The sequence below is a fragment of the Electrophorus electricus genome, chromosome 8, assembly GCF_013358815.1.
Source record: "Electrophorus electricus isolate fEleEle1 chromosome 8, fEleEle1.pri, whole genome shotgun sequence".
NCBI lineage: Eukaryota > Metazoa > Chordata > Actinopteri > Gymnotiformes > Gymnotidae > Electrophorus > Electrophorus electricus.
The window spans coordinates 22876832-22898164 of NC_049542.1; the positions used below are offsets into that span (position 1 = coordinate 22876832).

The window sequence follows — 21333 nt, forward strand, 5'->3', positions numbered from 1 at the left end:
TGATTTGTTGCTGATTCAGTCCTGCCTCTCTTTCATCAAGAAACATTTGGGTGGTGATGAATTTACTTTTGCAGTCCTGTATTTCATCTTGATCCTTTTTCACTTGCAATCCCACCGTTTCTAATTCTTTCCACTTCTTCTCCATGCCTTCTTTTTCTTTTTCTGTCTCTTCTTTGCATCTCCTAATGTCATTCCTTTCTTTTTCAAGAGCCTCTCTCTCCTGTTCCATTATCATTCTTTCAGTGAGCTCCTTTTCCTTGTTCCCTGTGATTTGCAATTGCAATTCCTCATCTCTCCTCTGTAACTCCAGCCATTTGCTGTTAAGTTCATGTTTTTCATCTTCTAGAAGCAATTTCATGGTCTCAAACTCTTTGTTTTCTTCTACTCTTTCAGCAGCCATCTTCTCTAATTCCTCATTCTTTCTGGCTGTTACCTCTTCAAGAATTTTGTGCTGCTCTTTTTCACTTTCTAGTGTTGTTATTATGTCAGATAAGTGTTGCATGTCCATTCTAGCCTTTCCTAACGCATTCTTCATATCATTAACTTCTCTTTCCACAGATGCCTTTGACTGCTTGAAAGCATTCCTCTCATCTTCTAAATTTTGCCTTTGAAGATCAATATCATATTGCTTAGCTTCCAACTTGGCCTTCATTTGTTCCACCTCATTTTTCAATTTGGTTGTGCTCAATCTCATGCTTTCCTTTTCTGTTTCAATTTCATTCATTATTTGATCGAGCTCCTCTCTTTCCTGATTCATTTTCTCTTTCATCATGTTAATTTCTTCTTGTTTTTCTTCAAGCTCTGCCCTGATCTTATCCAGATCATTGGTGTCCTTTGTAATTTTATTCCACTTTTCCTCCAGAAGTTGCTTTTCTTCATTTAATTCATTCGCTTTTTGGTCCAATAAAACATTGTCAGTTATTATTTTGTCTTTGCCTTTCTCTATTTCTTCTCTCTCTTTTTCTAATTGATCTTTCACCATGTCTAGTTCTTTCCACCTCTTTGCCATTTCTTCCTTTTCTTTTTCAGCCTCTTCCTTCTTTCTCTTGATCAGGATTATTTCTCTTTCAATTGCTTTTCTCTCTTCTTCCATTCCTATTCTGTCAATGTTCTCCTTTTCTTTTTGTTTTAATATGTGCAAATGCAACTCTTCATCTTTCCTCTGTAGCTCCAATCTTTTACGCTCAAGCTCATTTTTCTCTTCCTGAAGAATTCCGATTTTTGTGTCAATGTCTTGTTTTTGCTCTGCTATCTCAGCAGCCATCTTCTCCAGGTCATCATTCTTCCTGTTGGTTGCTTCAACAAGAATCCTGTTTTGTTCTTTTTCTTTTTCAAGTGTGGCCACAATTTCATTCAATTTTTGGATGTCATTCCTGGCCTTTTCCAAATCATTCTTCATAGTGTCAAAATATTTCTGCGTAGATGCCTTTACCTGCTCAAAATCTTTTCTCTCATGCAGTAATCTTTGTTCTTCAAGGCAAACATGATATTGTTGAGCATCCATCTTCACCTTCATTTCTTTTAGCTCATTCTTCATATTGGATGCAATGTCTTTATCCATCAAAATGTTTTGCTTCTCCAGTTGATTTTCAATCATTCGTTGATCAAGTTCCTTCCTCTCCTTTATCAATTTCTCTTTTATATCTTCAATCTCTTCTTTTTGCTTTTCAAGTTCTGCCTTACTCTTCTTAAAATTATTTCGATCAATATTTATTTCCTTCAGATTCTCATCTATAATGATCTGTTTCTGATTCAGTCCAGACTCTCTTTCATCAAGAAGCATTTGGGTGGTGAAGAACCTCCATTTGCATTCCTCTATTTCATCTTGATCTTTTTTCACTTGCAATTCCCCAGTTTCTATTTCTTTCCACTTCTTCTCCATTTCTTCCTTTTCTTTTTCTGTCTCTTCTTTGCATCTCCTAATGTCATTCTTTTCTTTTTCAAGAGCCTCTCTTTCCTGTTCCATTAGCATTCTTTCACTGAGCTCCTTTTCCTTATTCCCTGTGATTTGCAACTGCAATTCCTCTTCTCTCCTTTGTAACTCAAACCATTTACTGTTAAGGTCATGTTTTTCATCTTCTAGAAGCAATTTCATGGTCTCAAACTCTTTGTTTTCTTCTGCTCTTTCAGCAGCCATCTTGTCCAATTCCTCATTCTTTCTGGATATTCCCTCTTCAAGAATCCTGTGTTGCTCTTTTTCATATTCTAGTGTACTTACAATGTCAGATAATTGTTGAATGTCCATTCTAGCCTTTTCTAAAGCATTCTTCAAATCATTAACTTCTCTTTGCATAGATGCCTTTGACTGCTCAAAATCGTTCCTCGCATCTTCTAAATTTTGCCTTTGAAGATTAACATCATATAGGAAAGCTTGCAACTTGGCCTTTATTTGTTCCACCTCATTTTGCAATTTGGTTGTAAGGTCTCTTTTCAATTGAATAATTTCCTTTTCTGTTTCAAAGTCACTTATTATATGATCGAGCTCTTCTCTTTCCTGTTTAATTTTCTCTTTCATCATTTTAATTTCTTCTTGTTTTTCTTCAAGTTCCACCTTGAGTGTATCCAGATTGTTGCTCGCCTTTGTAACTTTATTCATCTTTTCCTCCAGAAGTTTCTTTTCTTCATTTAAGTCATTCTCTTTTTGGTCCAGTAAAACATTGTCAGTTATTATTTTGTCTTTGCCTTTCTCTATTTCTTCTCTCTCTTTTTCTAATTGATCTTTCACCATGTCTAGTTCTTTCCACCTCTTTGCCATTTCTTCCTTTTCTTTTTCAGCCTCTTCCTTCTTTCTCTTGATCAGGGTTATTTCCCTTTCAATTGCTTTTCTCTCTTCTTCCATTCCTATTCTGCCAATGTTCTCCTTTTCTTTTTGTTTTAATATGTGCAAATGCAACTCTTCATCTTTCCTCTGTAGCTCCAATCTTTTACGCTCAAGCTCATTTTTCTCTTCCTGAAGAATGCCGATTTTTGTGTCAATGTCTTGTTTTTGCTCTGCTATCTCAGCAGCCATCTTGTCCAGGTCATCATTCTTCCTGTTTGTTGCCTCAACAATAATCCTGTTTTGTTCTTTTTCTTTTTCAAGTGTGGTTACAATTTCATTCAATTTTTGGATGTCATTTCTGGCCTTTTCCAAATCATTCTTCATAGTGTCAACTTCTTTCTGCGTAGATGCCTTTACCTGCTCAAAATCTTTTCTCTCATGCAGTAATCTTTGTTCTTCAAGGTCAACATGATATTGCTGAGCATCGATGTTTTCCTTCATTTGTTTCAGCTCATTCTTCATTTTGCTTAAAATTTCTTTATCTATTGAAATGCTTTGCTTATCCATTTGGTTTACACTCATTAGTTCATCAAGTTCCTTCCTCTCCTTTATCAATTTCTGTTTGAAATATTCAAGTTCTTCTTTTTGCTTCTGAAATTCAGCCTTAATGTTTTTTAGATAATTTTGTTCTTTATTTATGTCTTTCATATTCTCATCTATAATGATCTGTTTCTGAGTTAGTCCAGCTTCCCTTTCATCGAGGAACAATTGGGAAGTGATGAACTTCCTTTTGGATTCCTCTATTTCATCTTGGTCTTTCTTCACTTGCAATTCCACAGTTTCTAGTTCTTTCAACTTATTTTTCATGTCCTCTTTTTCTTTTTCTGTCTCTTCTTTGCATCTCCTAATGTCATTCCTTTCTTTTTCAAGAGCCTCTCTCTCATGTTCCATTATCATTCTTTCAGTGAGCTCTTTTTCCTTATTCCCTGTGATTTGCAATTGCAATTCCTCTTCTTTCCTCTGTAACTCCAGCCAATTGCTGTTAAGGTCATGTTTTTCAAGTTCAAGAAGCATTTTCTTGGTCTCAAACTCTTTGTTTTCTTCTGCTCTTTCAGCAGCCATCTTATCAAATTCCTCATTCTTTCTGGATATTATCTCTTCAAGAATTCTGTGTTGCTCTTTTTCACGTTCCAGTGTGGTTGATATGTCAGATAAGTGTTGCATATCTAGTCTTGCCTCTTCCAATGCATTCTTCAAGTCATAAACTTCTTTTTGCATAGTTGCCTTTGACTGCTCGAAAGCATTCCTCTCATCTTCTAAATTTTGCCTTTGAATATCAACATCATATTGCTTAGCTTGCAACATGGACTTCATTTGTTCCACCTCATTTTTCAATTTGGTTGCAAGTTCTGCATTCAATTGAATAATTTCCTTTTCTGTTTCAATTTCAGTCATTATTTGATTGAGCTCCTCTCTTTCCTGATTCATTTTCTCATTCATCATGTTAATTTCTTCTTGTTTTTCTTCAAATTCCTCCCTGATGATATCCAGATTGTTATTCTCCTTTGATATTTCATTCATCTTTTCCTCCAGAAGTTTCTTTTCTTCATTTAATTCATTCTCTTTTTGGTCCAGTAAAACTTTGTCAGTTATTATTTTGTCTTTGCCTTTCTCTATTTCTTCTCTCTCTTTTTCTAATTGATCTTTCACCATGTCTAGTTCTTTCCACCTCTTTGCCATTTCTTCCTTTTCTTTTTCAGCCTCTTCCTTCTTTCTCTTGATCAGGGTTATTTCCCTTTCAATTGCTTTTCTCCCTTCTTCCATTCCTATTCTGTCAATGTTCTCCTTTTCTTTTTGTTTTAATATGTGCAAATGCAACTCTTCATCTTTCTTCTGTAACTCCAATCTTTTACGTTCAAGGTCATTTTTCTCTTCCTGAAGAATGCTAATTGTTGTGTTGATGTCCTGTTTTTGCTCTGCTATCTCAGCAGCCATCTTCTCCAAGTCATCATTCTTTTTGTTTGTTGCCTCAACAAGAATCCTGTTTTGTTCTTTTTCTTTTTCAAGTGCGGCCACAATTTCATTTAATTTTTGGATGTCACTCCTGTACTTTTCCAAATCATTCCTCATAGCATCAAATTCTTTCTGTATAGATGTCTTTACCTGCTCAAAATCCTTTCTTTCATGCAGTAATCTTTGTTCTTCAAGGTCAAAATGATATTGCTGAGCATCCAGATTTGTCTTAATTTGGTTTAACTCATTCTTCATTTTGCTTGCAATGTCATTCTCCATTGAAATGTTTTGCTTCTCCATTTCAATTTCACTCATTATTGTATCAATTTCCTTCCTCTCCTTTATCAATTTCTCTTTGATATTTTCTAGTTCTTCTTTTTTACTTTCAAGTTCAGCCATAAAAGTATTTAGATTATTTTCCTTTTCCTTTATTTCTTTCAAATTATCATCCATAATGATCTGTTTCTGATTCAGTCCAGACTCTCTTTCATCAAGAAACATTTGGGTGGTGATGAACTTGCTGAGGAATTCGTCTATTTCATCTTGATCTTTTTTCACTTGCAATTCCATAGTTTCTAATTCTTTCCACTTCTTCTCCATGTCTTGTTTATCTTTTTCTGTCTCTTCTTTGCGTCTCCTAATGTCATTCTTTTCTTTTTCAAGAGCCTCTCTCTCCTGTTCCATTATCATTCTTTCAGTGAGCTCCTTTTCCTTATTCCCTGTGATTTGCAATTGCAATTCCTCATCTCTCCTCTGTAACTCAAGCCATTTGCTGTTAAGGTCATGTTTTTCAACTTCAAGAAATGCTTTGTTGATCTGAAACTCTTTGTTTTCTTCTGCTCTTTCAGCAGCCATCTTGTCCAATTCCTCATTCTTTCTTGATATTACCTCTTCGAGAATCCTGTGTTGCTCTTTTTCATGTTCTATTATGATTAAAATGTCAGATAAGTGTTGCATGTCCATTCTGGCCTTTTCCAAAGCATTCTTAATATCATTAACTTCTCTTTGCATAGATGAGTTTGACTGTTCAAAAGCATTCCTCTCATCTTCTAAATTTTGCCTTTGAAGATCAACATCATTTTGCTTAGCTTCCAATTTGGCCTTCAATTGTTCCACCTCATTTTTCAGTTTGGTTGTACTCAATCTCATGCCTTCCTTTTCTGTTTCAATTTCAGTCATTATTTGTTTGAGCTCCTCTCTTTCCTGATTCATTTTCTCTTTCATCATGTTAATTTCTTCTTGTTTTTCTTCAAGCTCTGCCCTGATCTTATCCAGATCATTGGTGTCCTTTATAACTTTATTCATCTTTTCCTCCAGAAGTTGCTTTTCTTCATTTAATTCATTCTCTCTTTGGTCCAGTAAAACATTGTCAGTTATTATTTTGTCTTTGCCTTTCTCTATTTCTTCTCTCTCTTTTTCTAATTGATCTTTCACCATGTCTAGTTCTTTCCACCTCTTTGCCATTTCTTCCTTTTCTTTTTCAGCCTCTTCCTTCTTTCTCTTGATCAGGGTTATTTCCCTTTCAATTGCTTTTCTCTCTTCTTCCATTCCTATTCTGTCAATGTTCTCCTTTTCTTTTTGTTTTAATATGTGCAAATGCAACTCTTCATCTTTCCTCTGTAACTCCAATCTTTTACGCTCAAGCTCATTTTTCTCTTCCTGAAGAATGCCGATTTTTGTGTCAATGTCTTGTTTTTGCTCTGCTATCTCAGCAGCCATCTTGTCCAGGTCATCATTCTTCCTGTTTGTTGCCTCAACAAGAATCCTGTTTTGTTCTATTTCTTTTTCAAGTGTCGCCACAATTTCATTCAATTTTTGGATGTCATTTCTGGCCTTTTCCATATCATTCTTCATACTGTCAACTTCTTTCTGCGTAGATGCCTTTACCTGCTCAAAATCTTTTCTCTCATGCAGTAATCTTTGTTCTTCAAGGTCAACATGATATTGCTGAGCATCCATCTTTGCCTTCATTTGTTTTAACTCATTCTTCAGTTTGCTTGCAATGTCTTTATCTATTGAAATGTTTTGCTTCTCCATTTGAATTTCTCTAATTAGGGCATCAAGTTCCTTCCTCTCCTTTAACAATTTCTCTTTTATATTTTCAATCTCTTCTTTTTGACTTTCAAGTTCATCCTTAGTCTTCTCTAGATTATTTTGTTCTTTCTTTATGTCTTTCAGATTCTTGTCCAGAATGATCTTTTTCTGATTCAGTCCTGCCTCTCTTTCATCAAGAAACATTTGGGTGGTGATGAATTTTCTTTTGCAGTCCTCTATTTCATCTTGATCTTTTTTCACTTGCAATCCCACCATTTCTAATTCTTTCCACTTCTTCTCCATGTCCTCTTTTTCTTTTTCTGTCTCTTCTTTGCATTTCCTAATGTCATTCTTTTCTTTTTCAAGAGCCTCTCTCTCCTGTTCCATTATCATTCTTTCACTGAGCACCTTTTCCTTATTCACTGTGATTTCCAATTGCAATTCCTCTTCTCTCCTCTTTATTTCCAGCCATTTGCTGTTAAGATCATGTTTCTCAACTTCAAGAAGCTCTTTCTTGTTCTCAAACTCTTTGTTTTCTTCTGCTCTTTCAGCAGCCATCTTGTCAAATTCCTCAATCTTTTTGGATACTACCCTTTCAAGAATCCTGTGTTGTTCTTTTTCACGTTCTAGTGTAGTTAATATGTCAGATAAGTGTAGCATGTCCATTCTGGCCTTTTCAAAAGAATTCTTCAAATCACCAACCTCTTTTTGTATAGATGCCTTTGACTGTTCTATTGCATTCCTCTCATCTTCTAAATTTTGCCTTTGAAGATCAACATCATACTGCTTAACTTCCAACTTGGCTTTCATTTGTTCTACCTCATTTTTCAATTTGCTTGTAAGATCTGCACTTAATCGAATGCTTTCCTTTTCTGTTTCAATTTCATTCATTATTTGATCGAGCTCCTGTCTTTCCCATTTCATTGTATCTTTCATCATGTTAATTTCTTCTTGCTTTTCTTCAAGTTCCACCTTGATCTTATCCATATTCTTGCACTCGTTTGTAATGTTATTCATCTTTTCCTCCAGATGTTTCTTTTCTTCATTTAATTCATTCTCTTTTTGGAACAATAAAACATTGTCAGTTAATATTTTTTCTTTGCCTTTCTCTATTTCTTCTCTCTCTTTTTCCAGTTGATCTTTCACCATGTCTATTTCTTTCCACTTCTTTGCGATTTCTTCCTTTTCTTTTTCTGCCTCTTCCTTCTTTCTCTTGATCAGGGTTATTTCCCTTTCAATTGCTTTTCTCTCTTCTTCCATTCCCATTCTGTCAATGTTCTCAATTTCTTTTTGTTTTAATATGTGTAAATGCAACTCTTCATCTTTCCTCTGTAACTCCAATCTTTTACATTCCAGGTCATTTTTCTCTTCCTGAATAATGCTAATTGTTGTGTCAATGTCTTGTTTTTGCTCTGCTATCTCAGCAGCCATCTTCTCCAGCTCATCATTCTTTCTGTTTGTTGCCTCCACAAGATTCCTGTTTTCTTCTTTGTCATTTTCAAGTGTGGCTACAATTTCATTCAATTTTTGGACATTACTCCTGGCCTTTTCCAAATCATTCTTGATAGCATCAACTTCTTTCTGCGTAGATGCCTTTACCTGCTCAAAATCTTTACGCTCATGCAGTAATCTTTGTTCTTCAAGGTCAACATGATATTGTTGAGTTTCCATTTTTGCCTTTATTTGTTTTAGCTCATTCTTCATTTTGCTTGCAGTATCTTTATCCAATGAAATGTTTTGCTTCTCCATTTGAATTTCACTCATTAGTACATGAAGTTCCGTCCTCTCCGTTATCAATTTCTCTTTGATATTTTCTACGTCTTCCTTTTGACTTTCAAGCTCAGCCTTAATCTTATATAGATTATTTTGTTCTTTCTTTATTTCTTTTAGATTCTCATCCATAATGATTTGTTTCTGATTCAATGCAGCCTCTCTTTCATCAAGAAAAATTTGGGTGGTCATGAACTTGCTTACGAATTCGTCTATTTCATCTTGATCTTTTTTCACTTGCAATTCCACAGTTTCCAGTTCTTTCCACTTCTTCTCCATGTCTTCTTTTTCTTTTTCTGTCTCTTCTGTGTATCTCCTAAAGTCATTCTTTTCTTTTTCAAGAGCCTCTCTCTCCTGTTCCATTATCATTCTTTTACTAATCTCCTTTTCCTTATTCCCTGTGATTTGCAATTGTAATTCCTCATCTCTCCTCTGTAACTCCAGCCATTTGCTGTTAAGGTCATGTTTTTCATCTTCTAGAAGCAATTTCTTGGTCTCAAACTCTTTGTTTTCTTCTGCTCTTTCAGCAGCCATCTTCTCTAATTCCTCATTCTTTCTGGCTATTACCTCTTCAAGAATTCTGTGCTGCTCTTTTTCACTTTCTAGTGTTGTTATTATGTCAGATAAGTGTTGCATGTCCATTCTGGCCTTTTCTAATGCATTCTTCATATCATTAACTTCTCTTTGCACAGATGCCTTTGACTGTTCAAAAGCATTCCTCTCATCTTCTAAATTTTGCCTTTGAAAATCAACATCATATTGCTTAGCTTCCAACTTGGCCTTCATTTGTTCCACCTCATTTTTCAATTTGCTTGTAAGAGCTGTACTCAATTGAATGCTTTCCTTTTCTGTTTCAATTTCAGTCATTATTTGATCGATCTCCTCTCTTTCCTGATTCATTTTCTCTTTCATCATGTTAATTTCTTCTTGCTTTTCTTCAAGCTCTGCACTGATCTTATCCAGATCATTGGTGTCCTTTATAACTTTATTCATCTTTTCCTCCAGAAGTTGCTTATCTTCATTTAATTCATTCGCTTTTTGGTCCAATAAAATATTGTCAGTTATTATTTTGTCTTTGCCTTTCTCTATTTCTTCTCTCTCTTTTTCTAATTGATCTTTCACCATGTCTAGTTCTTTCCACCTCTTTGCCATTTCTTCCTTTTCTTTTTCAGCCTCTTCCTTCTTTCTCTTGATCAGGGTTATTTCCCTTTCAATTGCTTTTCTCTCTTCTTCCATTCCTATTCTGTCAATGTTCTCCTTTTCTTTTTGTTTTAATATGTGCAAATGCAACTCTTCATCTTTCCTCTGTAACTCCAATCTTTTACGCTCAAGCTCATTTTTCTCTTCCTGAAGAATTCCGATTTTTGTGTCAATGTCTTGTTTTTGCTTTGCTATCTCAGCAGCCATCTTCTCCAGGTCATCATTCTTCCTGTTTGTTGCCTCAACAAGAATCCTGTTTTGTTCTTGTTCTTTTTCAAGTGTGGCTACAATTTCATTAAATTTTTGGATGTCACTCCTGGCCTTTTCCAAATCTTTCTTCATAGTGTCAACTTCTTTCTGCATAGATGCCTTTACCTGCTCAAAATCTTTCCTCTCATGCAGCAATCTTTGTTCTTCAAGGTCAACATGATATTGTTGAGCATCCATCTTCTCCTTCATTTGTTTTAGCTCATTCTTCATTTTGATTGCAATGTCTTTATCCACCGAAATGTTTTCTTTCTCCAATTGATTTTCACTCATTAGTTCATCAAGTTCCTTCCTCTCCTTTATCAATTTCTCTTTGAAATATTCAAGTTCTTCTGTTTGCCTTTCCAATTCAACCTTAGTCTTATTTAGATTATTCTGTTCTTCCTTTATTTCTTTCAAATTATTGTCCATAATGATCTGTTTCTGATTCAGTCCTGCCTCTCTGTCATCAAGAAACAATTGGGCGGTGATACAATTGCTTATAAATTCCTGTATTTCATCTTGATCTTTTTTCACATGCAATTCCACAGTTTCTAGTTCTTTCCTCTTCTTTTCCATTACTTCTTTTTCTTTTTCTGTCTCTTCCTTGCATCTCCTAATGTCATTCTTTTCTTTTTCAAGAGCCTCTCTCTCCTGTTCCATCATAATTCTTAGCCTGAGCTCCTTTTCCTTATTTCCTGTGATTTGTAAATGCAATTCCTCTTCTCTTCTCTGTAACTCCAACCATTTGCTGTTAAGGTCATGTTTTTCAACTTCAAGAAGCAATTTCTGCATCTCAAACTGTTTGTTTTCTTCTGCTCTTTCAGCAGCCATCTTGTCCAATTCCTCATTCTTTCTGGATATTACCTCTTCAAGAATCCTGTGTTGCTCTATTTCATGTTCTAGTGTGATTAATATGTCAGATAATTGTTGCATGTCCATTCCAGCCTTTTCCAAAGCATCCTTGAAGGCATTAACTTCTCTTTGCATAGATGCCTTTGACTGCTCAAAAGCAATGCTCTCAACTTCTAAATTTTGCCTTTGAAGATCAACATCATACTGCTTAACTTCCAACTTGGCTTTCATTTGTTCCACCTCATTTTTCAATTTGCTTGTAAGATCTGCACTTAATCGAATGCTTTCCTTTTCTGTTTCAATTTCATTCATTATTTGATCGAGCTCCTGTCTTTCCCATTTCATTGTCTCTTTCATCATGTTAATTTCTTCTTGCTTTTCTTCAAGTTCCACCTTGATCTTATCCATATTGTTGCTCTCGTTTGTAATTTTATTCATCTTTTCCTCCAGAAGTTGCTTTTCTTCATTTAATTCATTCTCTTTTTGGAACAATAAAATATTGTCAGTTAATATTTTGTCTTTGCCTTTCTCTATTTCTTCTCTCTCTTTTTCTAATTGATCTTTCACCATGTCTAGTTCTTTCCACCTCTTTGCCATTTCTTCCTTTTCTTTTTCAGCCTCTTCATTCTTTCTCTTGATCAGGGTTATTTCCCTATCAATTGCTTTTCTCTCTTCTTCCATTCCTATTCTGTCAATGTTCTCCTTTTCTTTTTGTTTTAATATGTGCAAATGCAACTCTTCATCTTTCCTCTGTAGCTCCAATCTTTTACGCTCAAGCTCATTTTTCTCTTCCTGAAGAATTCCGATTTTTGTGTCAATGTCTTCTTTTTGCTCTGCTATCTCAGCAGCCATCTTCTCCAGGTCATCATTCTTCCTGTTTGTTGCCTCAACAAGAATCCTGTTTTGTTCTTTTTCTTTTTCAAGTGTCGCTACAATTTCATTCAATTTTTGGATGTCATTTCTGGCCTTTTCCAAATCATTCCTCATAGCCTCAAATTCATCCTGCATAGATGCCTTTACCTGCTCAAAATATTTCCTCTCATGCAGCAACCTTTGTTCTTCAAGGTCAACATGATATTGTTGAGCATCCATCTTCTCCTTCATTTTTTTTTGGTCATTCTTCATTTTGCTTGCAATGTCTTTCTCCATTGAAATGTTTTGCTTCTCCATTTGAATTTCACTCATAATTGCATCAAGTTCCTTCCTCTCCATTATCAATTTCTCTTTGAAATGTTCTACTTCTTCTTTTTGACTTTCAAGTTCAGCCTTAAGGTTATCTAGATTTTTTTGTTCTTTCTTTATTTCTATTAGATTCTCATCCAGAATAATCTGTGTCTGATTCAGTCCAGCCTCTCTTTGATCAAGTAACAACTGAATGCTCGTGAACTTCCTTTTGCATTCCATTATTTCATCTTGATCTTTTTTCACTTGCAATTTGACAGTTCCTAGTTCTTTCCACTTCTTCTCCATGCCTTCTTTTTCTTTTTCTGTCTCTTCTTTGCATCTCCTAATGTCATTCTTTTCTTTTTCAAGAGCCTCTCTCTCCTGTTCCATTATCATTCTTTCAGTGAGCTCCTTCTCCTTATTCCCTGTGATTTGCAATTGCAATTCTTCATCTCTCCTCTGCATCTCCAGCCATTTGCTGTTAAGGTCATGTTTTTCAACTTCAAGAAGTGCTTTGTTTGTCTCAAATTCTTTATTTTCTTCTGCTCTTTCAGCAGCCATCTTGTCCAATTCCTCATTCTTTCTTGATATTACCTCTTCAAGAATTCTGTGTTGCTCTTTTTCATATTCTATTATGGTTAATATGTCAGATAAGTGTTGCATGTCCATTCTGGCCCTTTCCAAAGCTATCTTCAAATCATTAACTTCTCTTTGCATAGATGCCTTTGACTGCTCAAAAGCATTCCTCTCAACTTCTAAATTTTGCCTTTGAAGATCAATATCATACTGCTTAGCTTCCAACTTGGCCTTCATTTGTTCAACCTCATTTTTCAATTTTGTTGTAACGTCTGTATTCAATCTCATGCTTTCCTTTTCCGTTTTAATTTCATTCATTATTTGTTCAAGCTCCTCTCTTTCCTGCGTCATTTTATCTTTCAGCGTATTAATTTCTTCTTGCTTTTCTTCAAGTTTCACCCTGATCTTATCCAGATTGTTGCTCTCCTTTGTAATTTTATTCAGCTTTTCCTCAAAACTTTTCTTTTCTTCATTTAATTCATTCTCTTTTTGGTCCAATAAAACATTGTCAGTTATTATTTTGTCTTTGCCTTTCTCTATTTCTTCTCTCTCTTTTTCTAATTGATCTTTCACCATGTCTAGTTCTTTCCACCTCTTTGCCATTTCTTCCTTTTCTTTTTCAGCCTCTTCATTCTTTCTCTTGATCAGGATTATTTCTCTTTCAATTGCTTTTCTCGCTTCTTCCATTCCTATTCTGTCAATGTTCTCCTTTTCTTTTTGTTTTAATATGTGCAAATGCAACTCTTCATCTTTCCTCTGTAACTCCAATCTTTTACGCTCAAGCTCATTTTTCTCTTCCTGAAGAATGCCGATTTTTGTGTCAATGTCTTGTTTTTGCTCTGCTATCTCAGCAGCCATCTTCTCCAGGTCATCATTCTTCCTGTTTGTTGCCTCAACAAGAATCCTGTTTTGTTCTTGTTCTTTTTCAAGTGTGGCCACAATTTGATTCAATTTTTGGATGTTACTCCTGGCCATTTCCAAATCATTCTTCATAGTCTCAACTTCTTTCTGCGTAGATGCCTTTACCTGCTCAAAATCTTTTCTCTCATGCAGTAATCTTTCTTTTTCAAGGTGAACATGATATTGTTGAGCATCCATCTTCCCCTTCATTTCTTTTAGCTCACTCTTCATTTTGCTTGCAAACTCTTTATCAATTGAAAGGTTTTGCTTCTCCATCTGAATTTCCCTCATCAGTTGATCAAGTTCCTTCCTCTCCTTCAGCAATTTCTCTTTGATATTTTCAAGTTCATATTTTTGACTTTCAATTTCAGCATTAAACTTATGTATATTATTTTGTTCTTTCTTTATTTCTTTCAGATTCTCATCCATAATTATCTCCTTCTGATTTAGTCCAGCCTCTCTTTCATCAAGAAACATTTGAGTGGTGATGAAATTGCTTTTGGATTCCTCTATTTCATCTTGGTCTTTCTTCACTTGCAATTCCACAGTTTCTAGTTCTTTCCACTTCTTTTTCATGTCTTCTTTTTCTTTTAATGTCTCTTCTTTGCATCTCCTAATGTCATTCCTTTCTTTTTCAAGAACCTCTCTCTCTTGTTCCATTATCATTCTTTCAGTGAGCTCCTTTTCCTTAGTCCCTGTGATTTGCAATTGCAATTCCTCATCTCTCCTCTGTAACGCCAGCCATTTGCTGTTAAGGTCAAGTTTTTCAACTTCAAGAAGTGCTTTCATGGTCTCAAACTCTTTGTTTTCTTCTGCTCTTTCAGTAGCCATCTTATCCAATTCCTCATTCTGTCTGGATATTACCTCTTCAAGAATCCTGTGTTGCTCTTTGTCACGTTCTAGTATGGTTAATATGTCAGATAAGTGTTGCATGTCCATTCTAGCCTTTTCCAGAGCATTCTTCAAGTCATTAACTTCTCTTTGCATAGATGCCTTTGAATGTTCGAAAGCATTCCTTTCAACTTCTAAATTTTGCCTTTGAAGATCAACATCATACTTCGTAGCTTCCAACTTGGCTTTCATTTGTTCCAGCTCATTTTTAACATTGGTTGTCATTTCTGTTCTCAATCTCATGCTTTCCTTTTCTGTTTCAATTTCATTCATTATTTGATGGAGCTCCTCTCTTTCCTGATTCATTTTCTCTTTCATCATATTAATTTCATCTTGTTTTTCTTCAATTTCCAAACTAATTTTATACAGATTATTGCTCTCCTTTGTTATTTCATTCATTTTTTCCTCCAGAAGTTTCTTTTCTTCATTTAATTCATTCTCTTTTTGGTCCAATAAAACATTGTCAGTTATTATTTTGTCTTTGCCTTTCTCTATTACTTCTCTCTCTTTTTCCAGTTGATCTTTCACCATGTCTAGTTCTTTCCACCTCTTTGCCATTTCTTCCTTTTCTTTTTCAGCCTCTTCCTTCTTTCTCTTGATCAGGGTTATTTCTCTTTCAATTGCTTTTCTCTCTTCTTCCATTCCTATTCTTTCAATGTTCTCCTTTTCTTTTTGTTTTAATATGTGCAAATGCAACTCTTCATCTTTCCTCTGTATCTCCAATCTTTTACACTCAATCTCATTTTTCTCTTCCTGAAGAATGCCGATTTTTGTGTCAATGTCTTGTTTTTGCTCTGCCATCTCAGCAGCCATCTTCTCCAGGTCATCATTCTTCCTGTTTGTTGCCTCAACAAGAATCCTGTTTTGTTCTTGTTCTTTTTCAAGTGTGGCCACAATTTGATTCAATTTTTGGATGTTACTCCTGGCCTTTTCCAAATCATTCTTCATAGTGTCAACTTCTTTCTGCGTATTTGCCTTTAGCTGCTCAAAATCTTTTCTCTCATGCAGTAATCTTTCTTCTTCAAGGTCAACATAATATTGCTGAGCCTCCATCTTCATCTTCATTTGTTTTAGCTCATTCTTCATTTTCCTTGCAATGTCTTTATCCATTAAAATGTTTTGCTTCTCTATTTGATTTTCACTCATTAGGTCATCAAGTTCCTTCCTCTCCTTTATCAATTTCTCTTTTATATTTTCAATCTCTTCTTTTTGACTTTCAAGTTCATCCTTAATCTTATCTAGATTATTTTGTTCTTTATTTATTTCTTTCAGATTCTCATCCATAATGATCTGTTTCTGATGCAGTCCAGCCTCTCTTTCATCAAGAAACATTTGGGTGGTGATGAACTTGCTTTTGTCTTCCTCTATTTCATCTTGATCTTTTTTCACTTGCAATTCCACAGTTTCTAGTTCTTTCCACTTCTTCTCCATTTCTTCCTTTTCTTTTTCTGTCTCTTCTTTGCATCTCCTAATGTCATTCTTTTCTTTTTCAAGAGCCTCTCTCTCCTGTTCCATTATCATTCTTTCAGTGAGCTCCTTTTCCTTATTCCCTGTGATTTGCAATTGCAATTCTTCATCTCTCCTCTGCATCTCCAGCCATTTGCTGTTAAGGTCATGTTTTTCAACTGCAAGAAGCAATTTCTTGGTCTCAAACTCTTTGTTTTCTTCTGCTCTTTCAGCAGCCATCTTGTCAAATTCCTCAATCTTTCTGGATATTACCTCTTCAAGAATCCTATGTTGCTCTTTTTCATGTTCTAGTGTGGTTAATATGTCAGATAAGTGTTGCATGTCTTTTCTGGCCTTTTCCAAAGCATTCTTCAAATCATTAACTTCTCTTTGTATAGATGCCTTTGACTGCTCTATAGCATTCCTCTCATCTTCTAAATTTTGCCTTTGAAGATCAACATCATATTGCTTAGCTTCCAATTTGGCCTTCATTTGTTCCACCTCATTTTTCAATTTGGTTGTACTCAATCTCATGCCTTCCTTTTCTGTTTCAATTTCATTCATTATTTGATCGAGCTCCTCTCTTTCCTGATTCATTTTCTCTTTCATCATGTTAATTTCTTCTTGTTTTTCTTCAAGCTCTGCCCTGATCTTATCCAGATCATTGGTGTCCTTTGTAATTTTATTCCACTTTTCCTCCAGAAGTTTCTTTTCTTCATTTAATTCATTCTCTTTTTGGTTCAGTAAAACTTTGTCAGTTATTATTTTGTCTTTGCCTTTCTCTATTTCTTCTCTCTCTTTTTCTAATTGATCTTTCACCATGTCTAGTTCTTTCCACCTCTTTGCCATTTCTTCCTTTTCTTTTTCTGCCTCTTCCTTCTTTCTCTTGATCAGGGTTATTTCCCTTTCAATTGCTTTTCTCTCTTCTTCCATTCCTATTCTGTCAATGTTCTCCTTTTCTTTTTGTTTTAATATGTGCAAATGCAACTCTTCATCTTTCCTCTGTAGCTCCAATCTTTTATGCTCAAGCTCATTTTTCTCTTCCTGAAGAATTCCGATTTTTGTGTCAATGTCTTGTTTTTGCTCTGCTATCTCAGCAGCCATCTTCTCCAGGTCATCATTCTTCCTGTTGGTTGCTTCAACAAGAATCCTGTTTTGTTCTTTTTCTTTTTCAAGTGTGGCCACAATTTCATTCAATTTTTGGATGTCATTCCTGTCCTTTTCCAAATCATTCTTCATAGTCTCAACTTCTTTCTGCGTAGAAGCCTTTACCTGCTCAAAATCTTTTCTCTCATGCAGTAATCTTTCTTCTTCAAGGTGAACATGATATTGCTGAGCATCCATCTTCCCCTTCATTTCTTTTAGCTCACTCTTCATTTTGCTTGCAATGTCTTTATCCATTGAAATGTTTTGCTTCTCCATTTGATTTTCACTCATTAGTTCATCAAGTTCCTTCCTCTCCTTTATCAGTTTCTCTTTGATATTTTCAATATCTTCTTTTTGACTTTTAAGTTCAGCATGAAACTTATCTAGATTATTTTTTTCTTTATTTATTTCTTTAAGATTCTCGTCCAGAATGATCTGTGTCTGATTCAGTCCTGCCTCTCTTTCATCAAGAAACATTTGGGTGGTGATGAACTTGCTTTTGCATTCCACTATTTCATCTTGATCTTTTTTCACTTGCAATTCCACATTTTCAAGTTCTTTCCACTTCTTCTCCATTTCTTCTTTTTCTTTTTCTGTCTCTTCTTTGCATCTCCTAATGTCATTCCTTTCTTTTTCAAGCGCCTCTCTCTCCTGTTCCATTATCATTCTTTCAGTGAGCTCCTTTTCCTTATTCCCTGTGATTTGCAATTGCAATTCCTCATCTCTCCTCTGTAACTCCAGCCATTTGATGTCAAGATCATGTTTTTCAACTTCAAGAAGCGCTTTCTTGTTCTCAAACTCTTTGTTTTCTTCTGCTCTTTCAGCAGCCATCTTTTCCAATTCCTCATTCTTTCTGGATATTACCTCTTCAAGAATAATGTGTTGCTCTTTTTCACATTCTAGTGTGTTTACTATTTCAGATAAGTGTTGCATGTCCATTCTGGCCTTTTCCAGTGCATTCTTCAAATCATTAACTTCTCTCTGAATAGATGCCTTTGAGTGCTCGAAAGCATTCCTCTCATCCTTTAAATTTTGCCACTGAAGATCAACATCATATTGCTTAGCTTCCAACTTGGTCTTCGTTTGTTCCAGCTCATTTTTCAATCTGGTTGTAATTTCTCTACTCAGTCTCATGCTTTCCTTTTCTGTTTCAATTTCATTCATTATTTGATCGAGCTTCTCTCTTTCCTGATTCATTTTCTCTTTCATCATGTTAATTCCTTCTTGTTTTTCTTCAAGCTCTGCCCTGATCTTATCCCGATCATTGGTGTCCTTTGTAATTTTATTCCACTTTTCTTCCAGAAGTTTCTTTTCTTCATTTAATTCATTCTCTTTTTGGTCCAATAAAACATTGTCAGTTATTATTTTGTCTTTGCCTTTCTCTATTTCTTCTCTCTCTCTTTCTAATTGATCTTTCACCATGTCTAGTTCTTTCCACCTCTTTGCCATTTCTTCCTTTTCTTTTTCAGCCTCTTCCTTCTTTCTCTTGATCAGGGTTATTTCCCTTTCAATTGCTTTTCTCTCTTCTTCCATTCCTATTCTGTCAATGTTCTCCTTTTCTTTTTGTTTTAATATGTGCAAATGCAACTCTTCATCTTTCCTCTGTAACTCCAATCTTTTACGCTCAAGCTCATTTTTCTCTTCCTGAAGAATTCCGATTTTTGTGTCAATGTCTTCTTTTTGCTCTGCTATCTCAGCAGCCATCTTCTCCAGGTCATCATTCTTTCTGTTTGTTGCTTCAACAAGAATCCTGTGTTGTTCTTTTTCTTTTTCAAATGTAATTTTTTGTTTCCTCGTTTCATTCCTGAATTCCTCTAATTTTTCCTTTTCTATCAGATTCCTTTCCTTTATTTTATACTCTAATTCCTGCTTTTCAACTCTAATGCCTTCCTTCTCTTTTTCCAACAATTTCTTTTTTCGTAATATCTCTGCATTGATTTGTTCAAGGATACTTTGCTTTCTGTCAATTTCTTCATTAATCTTTCTAACCTTTTTTCTATCATATTTCTGCCTTTCTAAGGTTTGTTCTTTCCTCTGTATTTCTGAAGTAATCAAATCCAGGTACTTTTCTGTTCTCCAAATATTTCCCACTTCTTTTATCTTTCCAAGATTCTCTCTGATTTTTTCTATCTCTTGAATCAACCACTGTATTTCAGTTGTCACATTGTCTCTGTCCTCTGTATCAATTTTGTTCACATCCATCCTTTGTTCCATGTTAGTTTTAAAATTCAGGATCATGTCAGTGATTTCCACAACCTCTAAAATCAGTCTCTGAATCTCTACCCTTGTTTCTGCCTGATCTTCTAGATCTCTATCCTTTTCAATTAAGAGTTCAAATTCATTTCTTGTGCTTCTCATTTCGTCTCTCATCTCTTTTAATTCATAGCTCTTTCTTTCCATCAACTCTTTATCCCTTTCTAGTCCTTCTCTGGCTTTTTCTATCTCAATCTTAATCCTCTCCATCTCATCTTTTTTTCTCATAACCTGTCTCATCTTCTGATCAAGCTCTCTCTTCTCCACATTAATCTCAGTGCTCATAAGTTCCAGCTCTGCCATCTCATGTCTTATTTTCTGAATATGGTCTTTATCAAACATGTATTTCTCCAACTCAGCTTCTTGTATTTCCTTCTGGATTAGATCCGTGGCTTCTTTTCTCCTTCTAGACTCCTCAGCAAGACTATCAATATTCTTTCTCTCTCTTTGAAGTTTTGCTGCCATCTTGTCTAGTTTTAGTCTTTCCTGTCTTTCTTGATTTAACTTCTCAATGTCCTCAGATTTTCTTTTTAGCTGGGATTTTATCTGCTCTAGTAGTTTCTTATCATGTTCAATCATTTGTTTTTGGAGTTCTAAATCATTTTCTAGCTTGATCTTCTGTTGTTGTACAACTTCAAATTCCAATTTTACACTTTCCAGTTTTTCCCTTTCGTTCTTCAATTCCTCCATTAGGCTACCATGTATTTTTTGTCTTTCCACTGCAATTTTAGATTTTAGCTCCTCAAGATCATCTTTCTCTCTCCTACTAATATCCTGGATATTTTTCAGTTGTTTTTCTTGCTCACTTATGTCATATTTTATTTTTTCTAGCTCCCCCTTCTTAGTACTGGTAGTTTTTTGTGCCTCTTCAATTTCCCTTTGCTGTTGTTGCAGTTTGCTGTGTAATCTCTCCAGTTTTTCTTTATTAAGTTTTAGTTTATGTTGATCATCTTCCATAGTCTGTCTTTGTGTTTTGATATCAAGCCTGATTTTACTTAGTTTTTCTTTCTCTTCCTCTAATTCCATCCTTTCTTTTTCTCTGTCTTTTAAATGTTGAGCATAAATATCTTCCCATGCCTTGTTTATTTCTAACTTTGCAATTTCCAATGCTTTATTTTGCTTATGCTCTTTGATATCTTCTCTGCCCTCTTTGTCCTGGATGTTTATGATTATTTGTTGTTGTTGCTGAATTGCATCTTGTTTGAGCTGAAGCTCATCTTCTCTCAGCTTTAAGTCTTTTTTCAGCTGAACTAAATTATATTTTTCCTCAATAATTTCTTCATGCAACCTTTCTAGAGCTTCCCTATCTTTCTCAAGTTCTTTCTTGATCATCGTGGTCTTATCTTCGTTATATGTCTCTTGTGATTTTATCTCATCTATACCACCCCAGTCTTCAGTTTGTACTTGCATATCAGATTTCAGTGCCATCACTATTTTGTACCTATGGAAGTAGTCTCTTTCATTCTTCTGGCTTTCTCTATTTATTTTCATGTTGGCAAGTTCTTGTTTCATTTGATTCAGTTGTTCCTTCTCTCTTATTATGATGTCCACATTATTTTCTTTAGCCTCTCTCTGTGTCTTTAATTTTTCTTCCATATTTATTAGACTCATTTTCTTCTTTTCAATCACCTTTTCTTCCTCTCTCAATTTGGCCATTTCTTCTTTGAGTTCATCTTTAACTGTCTGAATATCTTCATTTTTCCTTACTAGTTCATGTTCCTCTTTTAATAGCCCTTCTTTATATTGCTCAAGTTCTTGTCTTTCTTGCACTATATCAGACATCATAGCTTCATTATCTGAATACGTTCCAGTCTCTGTCTTCTCCAGATGGTCATCCTCTAGTGAAACCTAAGGTAAATGTTTGCTTGATTACATTTTTATTTTTACAAATCATAATATTTAATTTTTTCTTCTAATTTTCCCTATTTTTTCTTCTAATTATTTCACCATATCCTACCATAGGTATACATTGCCCTGCTTACACATTACTATAGAATCTGTGATGTATGGCATTCATTTTAATAATGTACCATTGTACATGAATAACTCATCATAAATCATGCAAGAATGGTTTGCTG

At 34.9% G+C, this 21333-nt stretch overlaps 1 protein-coding gene across 1 annotated transcript in view; it reads right to left on the minus strand.

Moving 5' to 3' along the window:
- The window catches only part of si:ch211-250g4.3, a 46035-nt gene that overhangs the window by 17158 nt on the left and 7544 nt on the right, over positions 1-21333 (minus strand). Inside the window, exon 5 of the mRNA XM_035529504.1 lies at positions 1-21103. This exon is cut by the window's left edge and continues 17158 nt beyond it. Within this exon, the coding sequence (XP_035385397.1) occupies positions 1-21103 (21103 nt within the window). The remainder of the gene's footprint in view (positions 21104-21333) is intronic.